The sequence below is a fragment of the Equus asinus genome, chromosome 6, assembly GCF_041296235.1.
Source record: "Equus asinus isolate D_3611 breed Donkey chromosome 6, EquAss-T2T_v2, whole genome shotgun sequence".
Lineage (NCBI taxonomy): Eukaryota > Metazoa > Chordata > Mammalia > Perissodactyla > Equidae > Equus > Equus asinus.
The window spans coordinates 16357205-16373391 of NC_091795.1; the positions used below are offsets into that span (position 1 = coordinate 16357205).

Sequence of the window (16187 nt, forward strand, 5' to 3'; positions counted from 1 at the left end):
CCTCTTTGAGATCCTGTCTTCTTTTCCTTTGGATATATACCCAGAGTGGGATTGCTAGATCACGTGGTAGTTCTATTTTTAATTTTTTGAGGAACCTTCACACTGTTTTCCATAGTGGCTGCATAGCTCATTCCATCTCTTACCTTTTTAAAGGCCCATTTTTCTTAGATGTCCATCTGTTCTCTTATTTCTAATAAGAAATACTAGATACAGCAGAGTATCCACTATTTTACCCACTAAATCCCTCTTTGGTGGCTACACACAAACAGTCCTGCAATGACATCCTCTTACAGGTTCACTTATGGACTGTTATGAGAATATCTTTGCAATGTAAGTCCAGGAGTAGAATGCATAGGTCATAGAGTGTGGGTACACTTCGTATGTCTAGATATTGCCCAGTTGCATAACTGGGCCACTCTGTACTCCTAAGAGCTGTGCATGTGCATTCCTATATTTCCACATCCCATATATTCACACTAAGACTTCACATCAGCTAACTTTCTAATTTTATTAGTTAATGTGATACCTCATTGTTAATTTTGTATTTCTCTCATCACTAGTAAGTTTGAGTATCCACCTCTTTGTATGCTTATTGGCCTATTGGTTTTCCTCTTCTGTAAGTTGCTTGTTCATATCCTTTGACCTTTTTTTCTTTTGAGGTTCTTACTAATTTGTTAGAAATTCCTTTTATGGTATAGAAATAACCTTAACCTTAAAGTCTAAAAAGATATTTAGACGTTGCAAATATTTTTTCCTAGTTTGTCATCTGTTTAACTTTTCCCATCCTATACTTCATTGAACAGAAAATCTTAATATGTAGCCAACTTTTTTTTGTTTTTTAAAGGTTTTATTTTTTTTCTTTTCCTTTTTCTCCCCAAAGCCCCCTGGTCCATAGTTGTGTATTCCTAGTTGTAGGTCCTTCTAGCTGTGGCATGTGGGACGCCGCCCCAGCATGGCTTGGTAAGCAGTGCCATGTCCGCGCCCAGGATTCGAACTGGTGAAACCCTGGGCCGCCGCAGCGGAGCATGCAAACTTAACCACTTGGCCACGGGGCCAGCCCCTAGCCCAACTTTTGAAAAATTTAAAAGTACAGAAAAGTTAGAAGAATAATTTGATGAACAACTACATAACCGTTATCCAGAGTCACCAAGAGTTAACCTTTTACCACTTTTGTTTTCTCTCTGTCTTCTATGTGTGCGTGCACATACACACATCACTTTTTTTCCTAAAAATAAATGTAGACATCATGATACTTCATTCCTAAGTTCTTCAGTATGTGATTCCTAAGGGACTGCTCCTCCATAGCCACAATTCCATTATCACACCCAAGGAATCTAACATTGATACAATAAACATCATCTAATATATAGTTTATATTCAGATTTCCCTAATTGCCAAAAGCATGTTCATTAAAGTCTAGCATCCCCCAACCAGGATCAAATCAAGGATAACACATTGCGTTTAGTTGATAAGTGTCTTTAATCAAGAACAGTTCCCTACCTTTTTTTTTTTTTCATTCGGAAGCTTGAAATTTTTGTCGTCCAGGTAAGTTGACTTATAGACTAGTGTACAAATTTGATTGGCCTGATTACTTCCCTATGATTAGATTCAAGCTAAACATTTTTGTCAAGAGTATTACATAGATAATGTTGTATATTTCCCATTACATCACTTCAGGTGGCCTTCAACGTCCATATTTGTAATTATTGTCGATGATAAGTTTGAACACTCATTAATGTACTATCTGCCAGATTCTGTAATTTATAAGGGTACCTTTTCTTCTTTGTAGTTGATAAATAATCTGTGGGGTTAATATCCTCTTCTGCAACAACCTTTCATCCAGTAGTTCTACCTACTCATCACACATTGCCCTCTTGCCTTAATCAGTTATTATGTTGATAGTTGCAAAATAGTGGTTCTTCTTTTTTGCTTCAAATTCTGTCATTGCTTTTTCATTTAGGAACAGAGATTTTTCTGTAAAGAAATATTCCCCTCTCTTTTTGCTTTGATCATAACTATAGACCAAGGGTCAGCAAATTATGACCGTTGTCACCTGTCATTGTAAATAGTTTTATTGGAACATAACCATACCCATTCATTTCCATTTTGTCTATGACTGCTTTTTTATAACAGTGGCAGAGTTGAGTAGTTGTGACAGAGACTGCATGGTCTATAAATCCTAAAATATTTACTGTCTGGCCCTTTCTAGAAAAGTGCTGTTGATCCTTGTTATAAACTCATGGGTTCTCCTTTTTATTCAATGTGCTATAACCCTTTACTTTCACTATTCTTTTTGTTCCAAATTTTATAAATGTTGCCAATGAAAGCCTCTTAAAGCTGGTTCCTGTATCTTTTTTTGAAATGTCCCTCTATGAACGCTTCTTTGCTTTCTGATACAGCAAAACACTCTAGACTTCCTTCTGGTTTTCTTGTCCCAGACCTGGAATTAGATAAAACTACAAGAAGTCCTGGGTTTTTCGTTTGTTTGTTTTATTTAATGGGGAACGACATTTAGAAACCCAGATCCGGGGACTAAGTGTGCTCATTGCTCCTCAGTGTCACTGTTCCTTGCCCCTGGATCTCATTGCTTCTCGGCTCACATGGACAGATCTATTGAGGTATATATATACATGTATACGTACATATAAATCATGGCTCCTACTGATAATTCCAATTCAGATTTTCCCAGTTCAAATCCAGCCGCACAGAGTTCTGCTTCCTCTTTCTCCATTTTGTAGCTGCATCTCCCTTTTCCGCAAAATATTTGGTAGAATATTCCCTTTAAGTATTTGTTAGAATTTGCCAGTAAAGTCCTGGACTGGAATTTTCTTCATGGGAAGGTTTTAAATTATGGATTTAATTTCTTTAGTAGTTTTATTTGCTGTAATGCTTGTATATATATTTTTTTAGTTTATCAGTTTTCGTAAGCTATGTTTTTCTAAGAGTTTAGCAATTTCAGGATAATTTTCAAATTACCAACTTAAAATTGTTAATATTTTATGATTGTTTTAATGTTTGTAGCATCTATAGTGATGTCTCCTTTATGACTGCTGATGTTGATATTTTGTGCCTTCTTTTTTAATTTTTCAATTTTGCCAGGTAGTTATCAACTTACTAGTTTATCCTCCACAAAAAAGTGAGAACTTTTGGCTTTGTAGGTTCTCTGTTTTATGTGTGTTACTTCATTTATTTCCACTCTTATTTCTATTATTTCTTTCTTTGTACTTTCTTTGGGTTTAATTTGCTTTTCTTTTTCTAATGACATGGGTGCTTAGCTCATTAATTTTCAGGCTTTCTTCTTTTCAGATATGTACATTTAAATTTATGAATTTTCCTTTAAGCACAACTTGATCTGTATTCCACAAGTTTTTAATGAGTTAATTTTTTCATTTTCATTCAGTTCCAGATAGTTCTTAATTTTTATTCAGATTTTGTCTCTGATCCTTCTTTGTTTGCACATATGTTGGTCTATTTATGTATTTATAGGGATAATCTAGTTATGTGTTTGTTATTGATTTCTGGTTTAATTGGACCAGAACTAGAAAATTCCACATATAAAAGAGTTATGAACAAAGAAGAGATAAAACAAATAGAACATAACTAGCAAGATGGTGGACTTTAACCACATCAATAATTACATTAAATATAAATGGTCTAAACACACTAATTAAAAGACCAAGATTGTCAGATTAAAACAGCAAGACACAGCTAACAACAGAAACCCCAGGTCTAGGAAGCAAAACTGACAGAACTAAAGGGAGAAATAGACAATTTAACAGTAATAGGTGGAGACTTCAGTGCCCTACTTCCAATCGTGGATAGACTATGTAAGCGGGAGATAACAAAGGAAATAGAAGACTTGAAAACAGTACAGAATGACGAGACCTAGTAGACATCTATAGCACGTTCCACTCAACAACAGCAAAATCCTTACTCTGCTCAGACACACACAGAATGTTCTCCAGGATAGACCATATTCTAGACCACAGTAAAAGCCCCAATAAATTTAAAAGGGTTGAAATCATACAAAGTATGTTCTCTGATGACTTCATTCTCTAATGAAATAAATTGGAAAGTCATACAGAAAAAAAGAATCTTGGGATATTAAACAACATATTCCTTAATAATCAATGAATCAAAGACGAAGTCAAAAGGGGAATCAGAGAATGCTTTGAGATGAATGAAATGAAAACACAGCATACCAGAAGTTATAGGATGTAGCAATAGCATTGTTCAGAAAGAAACTTAGAGCTGTAAATGTTTTAATCAGCAAAGAAAAAAATTTCAAATCAGAAACCAAACCTTCTACCTTAAGAAACTGAAAAAATAAAAGCAGAGTAAACTCAAGTAAGGAGAAAGAAGGAGATAATAAAGACTAGAGTGGAAATAAATGAAATACAGAATAAAAAATAATAGAGAAAATCAGCAAAACGAAAAGTTGATTCTTTGAAAAGAACAACAAAATTAACAAACCCTTACCTAGATCAAGCAATAAAGAGAAAAGACTCAAATTATTAACATCAGAAATGAAAGAGGTACATTACTATCAACCTTATAGAAATACAAAAGATTATAAGGGAATTCCATGAACAACTGTATACTAACAAACTCATTAGCTTAGTTGAGATGGACAAATTCCTGAAAAGATACAAATTACCAAAACTAACTTTAAAAGAAATGGAAAATCTGAATAGATATACAATAAGTAAAGAGTTTGAATTAGTAATCAAAAAACTTCCCAGAAAGAAAGCTCTGACCCACAGAAAGCTTTATTGTTGAATTCTACCAAACATTCAAAGAATTAATTTCAGTCCTTCACAAACTCTTCCAAACAATAGAAGGGAGAACACTTCCCAACTCAGTCTGTTAAGCCTGTATTACCCTGATGCCAAAACCCGACAAAGAACTACACAAAAAGAAAACTAGAGACCAATAACATCCCTTATGAAGATAGATGTAAAAATTCTCCACAAAATACTAACAAATGAAATTAGCAACACATAAAAAAGATTATACTGTGACCAAGTGGCATTTATCCCAAGAATGGAAGGTTAGTTTGACATCTAAAATCAATTAGTGCAATAACACCATGTTAATATAGAATAAAGGGGGAAAACCCATATGATCATGTCAATAAACACCAAAAAAAGCATTTGAAAGAAATACAAACATTCTTTCATGAAAATAATGCTCGACAGACTAGAAATAAAAGAGAATTTCCTCAACCTACTGAACAGCATGGATGAAAGTTCCACAGCTAACATCATAGATAATGCTGAAAGACTTCCCTGTATATCGAGAACAAGACAAGGATGTCTGCTCTTGTCGCTTTTATTTAACATTATACTGCAGTTCTGACCAGGGCAATTAGAGAAGAAAAAGAAACAAAAGACACCCAGATTGGAAAGGAAGAAGTAAAACCATCTCTATTTTCCGAAGTTATACTCTTGTATGTAGAAAATCCTAAGCAATCCACTTAAAAAATAAGTAGAACTTATAAGTGCATTCATTGAAGTGCAGGACATAAAATCAGTATACAAAAATAACTTATATTTCTATACACTAGCAGTGAACAAACTTAAAATTAAGAAAACAATTCCATTTACAGTAGCATAAAAAAGAATAAAATGCTTAGATATAAATTTAACAAAAGTAGTATAAGACCTGTATACTAAAAACAGCAAACAACTATCAAAAGAAATTAATAAAATAAATAGAAGCCATCCCATATTCATAGATCGGATATCCACATACAAATGAGGATGACAGTACCCCCTGAATTGATCTATGGATTCAACACAATCCCCATCAAAATCCCAGCTGACTTTTTTGCAGAAATGGACAGGCTGATCATAAAATTCACTTTGAAATGAGAGATCCAGAGTAGCCAAGTAATCTTTTAAAAGGAGACCAGTGTTGAGGCTCATAGTTCCCAATATCAGAAACCTTCCACAAAACTTTAATAGTTAAGACACTGTCATGCTCCCATAAGGATAGACATATAGATAAATAGAAGAGATTTTAGATTCCAGAAATGGAACTTTACATTTATTGCCAATCAATTTCGACAAGGGTGCCAAGACAATTAAATGGAGAAAGGATAGTCTTTGCCACAAATGGAGCTGGGACAACTGGATATCCACATGCAAAAGAATTAAGTTGGATCCTACCTCATACCATACGCAAAAATTAATTCAAGCGTATCATAGAGCTAAATGTAAATATAATAAAGCTAAACTATAAAACCTTTAGAAGAAAACTTTGAAATGTATCTCCACTATACGGTGGTTTCTTAGCTATGACTTCAGAAGCACAAACGACAAGAGACAAAACATTCAAATTGGGTTACATAAAAATTAAAAGCTTTTGTGCTGTAAATGATACCATCAAGAAGGTGAAAAGACAACTTACGTAATGTGAGAAAACATTTGCAAGCATCTCATAAAAGATTTATGTCTACAATATATGAAGAACTCTTGCCACTCCTTAAATTTTATTGTGTGTTTAAGTAAGGGGTTTCCTTCTCTCTCTTTGTTGACACTTCATAAACCCATTCAATCAAGAATTATGTCATCCTTTTTTAAATTTTGGGTTTTGCCCCTTATTTTTCTCCATATTCTTCAAATATTCCTACACTCCATTTTCCAAGTATTACCACTTCTAGTTATGCCCTACATACCTGATTTTCGTTTGGTTTTTTATAACCCTATCTCTAAAAATATTCTACATATTCTTTCTCACTGAATTCTTAACTAAATTGTCAATTTGATCTTCCAGGTCACTAATAGATTTTTGTCTACTTATCCCATCTATTACCTTTATACATTATATTTTAATAGTAATATTTTCTCTTGTTTTCTATGTGATTAGTTGCTTCATTTTACTAATGTCTTGCCATACTTCCTTAAGTATATCACATTATACTTATTTTTAAATTCTTGGTTCAACTTTTCCAGTTTGGGGGGGTATTCTTCAGCCTTTATTAGGTTATGCCATGACCACAGCCAACCCCAAAATCTCGATAGGATTTAGACTGAAAGAGTACTCGTGTCTGGGAAACGCCATTTTCTTGGCAGAGGAAAAAGAGTATAAGAAGGCTCTTGAAACTTAATATGTCACTTTTGGTCACATCTCATTGGCCCAAGCAAGTCTTATGGCCAAGCCTAGTGTTAATGAAATGGACAAGTATAATCCTCTCACAGGTTCCATCAGCAAATTGGGAACAACATTACAGTCTGTTGCAACATTGTATGTGTTTCCTAATTGATTGCACTCCTCACAGATCATGTTATTTTGATGTGTGAATTTATAAGTTCCTGTCTTGTAATACGTATTGAAGAAGGACAGAAGGCCAAGCCTTGGTCTTTGTCTCTTGTGAATTTAAGAAGGGAGGTGATCACCAAGGTGGAGAGCTCCAGTTCCACACACACAATACACAGGAAAACTGTGGATTGTCCTTGGTTTGCCGCCACTCTATCTGACAATGCTTAGACAGAACCATCTGAACAGAGGTGTCTTCCTAAATTGTAATCTACTAGCCTTAGGGCTTTGAGACCCAGAGAGAGGAGTTACAGGCAGGTCTGCTGGAGGGCAGCCAACCGTCAGCTTCTGACCCCTGTGAGCCTTGCTGCTCTTCTAGCCTGAAGGGGGAGGCTCTGGTTGTGCCAAGGCAAACGGGAGGAAGTGGACAAAAGAGTTTCGAAGCCTCCCTCTACCCTAGCCTCTCATTGCCAGCTTAGGCTGCTCTTTGTCCCTCACTTTTCCTACCCGCCAGTCCAGGCAGCCTTCTGTACCCCTAAGGGTTTCTTACTGTTTTTTGGTTAATCCTTGGAGTCGGTACCTCCTTTTAACCTCTAAATTTTCCCAGCATTGTTGTTTATGTGAAAGGCGGGGCGGGGGCAGGGAGAACCAGCTGCATGTACTAACTAATTCTTTAAAGGAACCCAAAGCCCCTGATTCTTTTTTTTAAGCTTCTGAAAGTTGTTCACTGTTTTATCAGCTTTCCCAAACTATAAATTAGAGGCAGTCAACTGAATTGAAGAAAAGGTGGGGGAAAACTTCCTGAAGGACAAAAGCATGGAGGACAGTTGAACCAAATATAAAACACCGTTCTGGCTCTGCATCGTCAACTACTTAGGATTTGAGCTTTATACAGAGAAAATAAAATTTCAGAAAACGTGGACCAGAAGGGTTGTATGAGGAGAGAACCTTGTGAAAGAAGTTGTAGTTGAATTAGAAAATGAGGGTTTGGATTGGCGTAGAGGATGGAGAATAAAGACAGAGCAAAGAGATTGGTAACGGCGCAGGGGTCATCACGTGGAGCCAGCCTGCCTCCAGTGGAAGGTTACATGGTGAAAACATGAGGAGTTACTTGTTCAGGTTGAATGATGTCAGATTAGGGAGGATCTTAATAACCACTGGGGGCTGGGAGGAGCGAACTCGCCCATGTATGCTCTTACCACATGCCTGGTGCTGTGCTAGATAATGTGGGGAATACACAGGCATTATAATGTCACCTTTGTCCCCAAGGTGCTGATAATCTTGTTGAGGAAATAAGACTGGTGCCAGTTAAATGATTAGAGAGCACTGTGAAAAAACGTAGTTTATATGCAGAATTCTCTGATGCTGTAGAGGTTAGGAAGCCTGTACGGATAAGATTAGCTACATAAGTGCTGAAACACACTGAGGAGGAGGTTTCTCTCTTAAGACAAACTATAATGTGGATGCCAAAGGGAACATTCAAATGGATCTGTGGACGTTAGACCATTGAGGGTGTTTTACGTTGTTTCTTTGAGAGAAGGCAGTTGAATGCAGTGGATTAGAGCATGGGCCAGAGCCAGATGACCTGGGTTCAAATTTAGGCTCCGAGTATGACTTGGGCAAGTTAGTTAATTTTTCTGGGTCTCAGTGTCCTCATCTATAAATGAGGATAATAGCAGCCCCAACTCATAAGGTGGATCTGCTCACTTAACTTTGCCACTCAATTTCTGCTCCTAAATTGAAGAGCGTGTATCAGTGGCATTTAGGGAGAGGAGGACGTGATTCCGAACTAGTAGGGAGGCCGGGTGGTGTTGGAGAAAGAAAGAAAAGATCTGACCATTTTGTCCCCTGCCTGCTTCCTCACTGGATTGTAAACTTCAGCCAGGTGGAGACTTGCTTCATTCTATGCCAGCACCTGGCTCAGTGTGTGACATATAATTGACACTCATTAAATATTTATTGAATGGCTAAATGCATTTCTATATGTAACTTTAAATATAAACCAATTTAATAAGTAGTTTTATTTGTTTGGATATGTATTTGTCTAACAATTTTGATGTGTAATTTTTTTAACAACCAGAGGTTAACTCAACAACTAGAAATTATCTTTGAAGTATTTGTGACAGTTTTCTTTTTGTTTTTACAGGCCAGTTGGAATGCCAAAAATGGAAAAAGTTTACTTACATAACCCTAGTTCTGAAGAAACTATTACTTTAGTATCAATATCTGCTACAACATCACATTTTCATGCATCATTTTTTCAAAATAGGGTAAGTTTCTCTGTGTTATAAATTATTTCTCTTCAATTTGAAATTGAAACGTTCAGATTTTTTTTGATGTATAATTTTGTTTTGCCGTAATTAAAATCTGGTTTGAATGTTTCATATTTCTTCTGGATTTCAGTTTGCCCCATTTCCTAAGAATTATCACTTCTCCTCTTAAACACACATTGTTTTTCTCAGCATGAAACAGTTTAACAAATCAACTTGGAACCTTGAACACTGAAAAATGTAGCATTCATATAGTCAGGTGATTTTCTTTTCCTTCCTAATAATAAGTTATTTCTCAGCATTGTGTTAGTTTTCTCTTGCTGCATAATAAATTACCACAAACATGATAACTTAAAACAACATCCACTTATTAGCACATGGTTCTGTAGGTCATAAGTCCACTGGGTTCTTGGCTCAGGATATCATAAGGCTGTAATGAAGATGTCGGCTGGGCTGACTGAGTCCTTCACCGGAGACTCGGGAAATCCACTTACAAGCTCCCTCAAGTTGTTGGTAGAATACACTTCCTTGTGGTTGTAGACCTGAGGTCCCCGTTTCGTTACTGGCTGTCAGCCGGGGACCTCCCTCGGCTCCTTAAGGCACCCACATTCCTCGTTACCATCTTCAAGCCTGCACTGGTGCGTCATGTCTCCCACATACTTCAGATCCCTTGGGCTTCCCTCTTCTGCGTCAGTGGAGAAAATGCTGCTTTAATCGTGTCGTTGGGTCAGGACCACCTGGATAGTCTCCTTTTGATTAACTCAGAGTCAGCTAACTCAGACCCTCAATTACATCTGCAAAATCCCTTTTATCATATAATATAAATGATCGCAACTGTGGTGTCTGCGCATATTCACAATCTCAGAGATTAAGACAGGAAATTGGGAGGGCTATTTTAGGGTTCTACTTACCACAAGTATCCTCTAAAATTTTACTTATAATCATTTTTGTGGATAGTATGCAAACTTGTTATTTAAAAGAAGGTTTTCTGACCAAAAAAACTGATCTTAATAAATTTTGAATTTGAGATAATACATTAAGATTTACTATGTAGACTGCCAAAATAACTAGCTAAATGGCAGTTATCAGAAGAAAGTAAATGAGTGGAACCTACTTTCATCTTCCCAGGGTTTTGACTGACTCTTTTGAAGAGATGTAACTAAATAAATAAGAAGGAGCTTTTTTAAGCATATAAGATTTATCAATTATTTACATTTTTACTATCCTCCTTCCTAAAATCCTCTTTCATCATATGTTGTCATTAGCTAACAACTTCCAGAGTTAAAAAAAAAAAAAAGACATACAATTTTGGCTTTTTTTAATTTTTTTTTTTTTTTTTTTTTTTTTTTTGGAGGAAGATTAGCCTTGAGCTAACATCTGCTGCCAATCCTCCTCTTTTTGCTGGGGAAGACTGGCTCTGAGCTAACATCCGTGCCCATCTTCCTCTACTTTATATGTGGGATGCCTACCACAGTATGGCTTACCAAGCAGTGCCATGTCCACACCCGGGATCCGAACCAGCGAACCCTGGGCTGCCAAAGCAGAACATGTGCACTTAACTGCTGTACCACTGGACCAGCCCCAATTTTGGCTTTTTTAAATTTAAAAGTATTTTATAAATGAGGAATTCATAAATTAGCATATTACTTTTGATAATAAAAATTTTAATTTTTTTGTGATACGTGGAAAACATCCCTTTTCTAAAATGTTTCTTAAAATAAGTTACCCTTGACTTGTTCTTTGCTGTTACCTAGAATATGTTTTCACAATTTTTATAATTATATAAAATATTTCTTAAAGTGATAGTTCTCTCAATTATTTTTTATGTCATTACCTAAAAGATATTTTCACAATTTTTATAAATGTACAGATGGTCTCAAATAATGGGATCCCAATGCTGGAAGAGACCTGTGTATTCATTCATCTAGTCCGTACCCTCATTATACAAATGAAGAGCTGAACCCCAGGGGGATTTGCCACTGGTTATTAGCAGTTAGTGACAAGGCCAAGGGAGGGTCTGGGTTCTCTTGGTCTACCCAGCGGTTTGTATTGTACTAAACTGCAGTGTGCGGCGTGTACTGAGCTACAGTGTGCGGCGTGTACTGAGCTACAGTGTGCGGCGTGTACTGAGCTACAGTGTGCGGCGTGTACTGAGCTACAGTGTGCGGCGTGTACTGAGCTACAGTGTGCGGCGTGTACTGAGCTACAGTGTGCGGTGTGTACTGAGCTACAGTGTGCGGCGTGTACTTTACAACCTATAGAGAGAGATACATTTATGTGTAAAAGGAACCACTCAACTTTCAGGCATTACTAATGTGCAGAAATGTTTTGGGTTAAAGGGCAAAATAGAGAAGTGAAAATGAAAACAGTTTAAAAATAGTTCACAACTGCACTGCAGATTTTATTTTTAGCACGTTAACTTAAGTTTGCTCGTTCAAGCAACGTCTTGTTGTTTCTAAACATCCAAGCTTCACCCTTGGTAAAGGCCTAGGTTTTCACTTTTTTCCTTTTATCATCACAATACAGAGATTAGAGAAAGAGTTAACAGACACAGATTCTTACGGGGCTAGGTAGACCGTGTAGACGAGAGAAGCAGGCCAAGTAGAATAAGGGGTGACCTGGAAAGCATGTGGCCCATCCAAAGGAATCGGCTCCTACTGAGTCCAGCCAGTGGTTGCCGTGTGGGAGTGTAAGCCCATGCCCACTTCTTCTGGTTTCCAAGAAGAGTCAGAAATAGGAATTTTTATATGATTTCTCCCAATTTTTACATGATGAAAACGAATTCAATTTTAGTAAGACAGATAGTGTGGACCAAACAAAATTTGACATTTCTGAACTCTCCCAAGGGCTTAAGTCTATACCCATGAACCTTCTGCAAAGAGAACGGTTATTCTGAAAGTCCTTGAAAAGGTAAACTAAATGTGTATGTAGTCAAAGAACCAGTTAAAAAACAATATGTATTTTCCATCATCAGGAGATAGAATTAAACAATAAAAATAATCTATACCTATCAAAATCTACATTTAGGAAATGTAGATTTAGCTTTAAAGGAAATATCCAAAATCTGTGCTACCTTCTCTTTTTTTTCTTTTTGTTGCTTTCTGTCTTTTTTTCCCTACAGTAAGATAGTGACTACAGTAAGATAAGTTCAAGAAGTGGAAGGGTGAGATGAAAGGAGCTCTGAGGGGGAAGAAGTAACCTTATTTCCCCTCCACTTCAATTTTATGCCTGTGATAAAAACCCTTTGGGAAAAAAATGGAAAGAGTTTCTCATGTCCAGGAGAGCAAAGCCTTTCTGTATTTTTATTCTAACTCTGATTGCCTTTGCCACCTTCAGAATTCCTAGTCAGATCTTATTTCTTTGAAAATAAAACATTTTCTGTAACTCACTTAAGTTTTTGGTTATTGACTAACCAGTGTAATTACAGAAATACAGAAAAGAGTAATTATTGTTTAAAAAGCCAAGTTTTACATAACCATATTTTAACACGCACACACAAATAATACTCCTTACTAAGGTTTTGATTTTAAGACCACCTGGAAATCAAGAAGAATGAGAGTAGTAAGAATGTGGTTGTGTGACAATTTGTTTTTCTGTATATAACTTCTAATAATTACCTGTATTTATAATTATCTGTTAATTAACTATAATTGTCTAATTAGTTATAACTTAAAATTACTTGACTGCAATTTAGGCCTATTCATCTTTCATGGCTATATTATATGTTGACCGTGAAATATGTAATATATGTTTTGTATCAAAGAATAGGGGTTTTTTTTAATACTCTATAGTCATCAAATTTTGATTACCATGAGATTTGCAGAAATGGGGTATCTTACAGACATTGGTAAGCAAACAAAAATTATTTTTCTCTTGATTGTCTAGATCCTTTTTGTTGATTAAATTTTCAGATAAACTGAAGATCAACTAGGATAAACATTGTTTCAATCTGTGATTAAAATTAAAATACTTTAGCCCACTTATTTTAATATGCTTAATATAATAGACAGTCTCTTCTCATGGGTTAAAGGTCACTAATGAATATTAATGGTTACTTTTATTTAAATGTAGAAGCCTAGACATTATTTATTCTCTTTCAGATTAAACTGTGATATCCCTGCATGTTACTGGGAATTGAATGAACAAAATATCATGATAGCAGTAGTATGGAATATTATTATGCAGAAAATAAAAAGAATGAATTAGATCTGTATCTGTTGGTATGGAATAATGTGTTATGATATATATGTTAATACGTAAGAAAAGCACATTGTAGAGTAGAATATGCCATTTTTATAAAAAGTATAAAATCTGTATATATTTGGATATATTAATAAAAGCCAAAGTAAGGTGCAGATAGATATACCTGGGTAACTGGGTACGCTGAAAAGGATAAGAATGGAGGAGGGTTGGTGGTATAAACTTCGTACACCTTTCACTGTATCACTGAGTAAAATAAGCGCTTATTGTTTTTGAAATTGAAAGCATATAAGAAATTTTAAATTAAAAAATAGTTTGCCACCTGTGTAGAAATAAATTGATTAATTTAACAAATATTTATTGAGTACCTACTGTGTGCCAGGCACTTTGGATTTATCAGTGAACAACAGAGCTGCTTCATTTATAATACTTGCCTCTAGGGGGGTTGGGTGACATCAGCAGCAGAAAGGAAGCAAGAGTAATAAATAACTGAGTGTTATAAAATACTAGAAGATAATAAAAGCTAAGAAAAAGAAGGGTAAAATTAGGGGATTAGGAGTGTGGCAGGAGGTGCGGTCTGTATTTTTTTATTGTGATATAACTGACATATACCATTGTGTAAGTTTAAGGTGTACAGCATATTGATTTGATACATTTATATATTGCAGCATGATTACTGCCGAAGGGTTGCCAACACCTCTATCATGTCACATAATTATCATTTCTTTTCTGTGGTGAGAACAATTAAGATCTAGTCTCTTAGGAACTTTGAAGTTTATAATACAGTATTGTGGTCACTATTCTGTGATTAGATCTCCAGAACTTAGTTATCTACTAGTTACATGTTTATACCCATCAACAGCCTGTCCCCAATTACCCGACCCCCTAGTCCCTGGTAACTACTATTCTACTCATTTTACAAGCTCAGCTTTTTAGATTCCACGTATAAGTGATAGCATAAAGTATTTGTCTGTCTCTAGTCTGACTTATCTCACTTGGCATAATGCCTTCCAGGTCTATCCATGTTGTCACAAATGGCAGGATTTTCTTTTTTCTCATGGCTGAATACTGTTCCATTGTGTGTGTATCACATTTTCTTTATCCATTCATCCATTGACAGACACTTTGGTTGTTTCCATGTCTTGGCTATTGTGAATAATGCTGCAATGAACATGGGAGTGCAGATATCTCTTTGATATCCTGTTTTCATTTCCTTTGGATGTATAGCCAGAAGTGGGATTGCTGGATCATCTATTGTTCTGTTTTTTATTTATTTATTTATTTTGTGTGTGTGTGAGGAAGATTGGCCCTGAGCTAACATCTGTTGCTGATCTTCCTCTATCTTATGTGGGATACCGCCACAGTGTGACTTGATGAGCAGTGCTAGGTCTGTGCCTGGAATCCAAACGTATGAACCCTGGGCTGCCAAAGCAGAACTTGCAAACTTAACCACTATGCCACTGGGTGGGCCCCCTCTATTTTTAATCTTTTGAGGAATCTCCGTGCTGTTTTCCATATTGGCTGAACCAATTTACATTCCCACCAACACTGTATAGGATTCCCTTATCTCCATATCCTCATCAACACTTTTCTCTTTTTTTTTTTTTTTTTTTGTGAGGAAGATTTGCCCCCGAGCTAACATCCATTGCCAATCCTCCTCTTTTTTTTTTTTCACTTGAGGAGGATTAGCACTGAGCCTGCATCTGTGCCAGTCTTCCTCTACTTTGCATGTGGGATGCCTCCACAGCATGGCTGATGAGTGGAGTAGGTCTGAATCCACAAACCCTGGGCTGCCGAAGCGGAGCACATGAAACTTGAACCACTTGGCCACGGGACCGGCCCCATCTTCTCTTCTTAATGATAACTAACTATTCTAACAGGTGTGAAGTGATCTCAGTGTAGTTTTGATTTGCATTTCCTTGATGATTAGAATTGTTAGTATCTTCATATAGTTGTTGGCCATTTGGATGTCTTCTTTGGAAAAATTTCTGTTTAGTTCCTCTGCCTATTTTTTAATCAGATTGTTTGGGTTCTTTGTTACTGAGTTGTGTGAATTCTTTATGTATTTTAGATATTAACCCCTTATGCAGTATATGATTTGCAAATATTTTCTCTCATTCTGTAGGTTGCCTTTTCATTGTGTTGATTGTTTCTTTTGTTATTCAGAAGCTTTTTAGTTTGATGTAGTCCCACTTGTTGATTTTTGCTTTTGTTGCTTGTGCATTTGGTATGGTATCCAGGAAATCATTGCCCAGACCAATGTCAAAGAGCTTCTTCCCTATGTTTTCTTCTAGGAGTTCTACGGTATAAGGTTTTTTGTTTAAGTCTTTAATCCATTTCAAGTTCATTTTGGTGAGTGGTGTAAGATATGCATCCAATTTCATTCTTCTGCATGTGATTATCCAGTTTTCCTAACACCATTTGTTGAACAGACTATCCTGTCCCCATTGAGTATTC

General features: G+C 36.1%; 1 protein-coding gene across 2 annotated transcripts in view; it reads left to right on the forward strand.

Moving 5' to 3' along the window:
- Nucleotides 1–16187, forward strand: part of TMEM131 (transmembrane protein 131) — a 219633-nt gene that overhangs the window by 115498 nt on the left and 87948 nt on the right. For both annotated transcript variants that reach the window (XM_044772935.2, XM_070511663.1), the window contains exon 5: nt 9407–9530. In XM_044772935.2, the coding sequence (XP_044628870.2) occupies nt 9407–9530 (124 nt within the window). The remainder of the gene's footprint in view (nt 1–9406; nt 9531–16187) is intronic.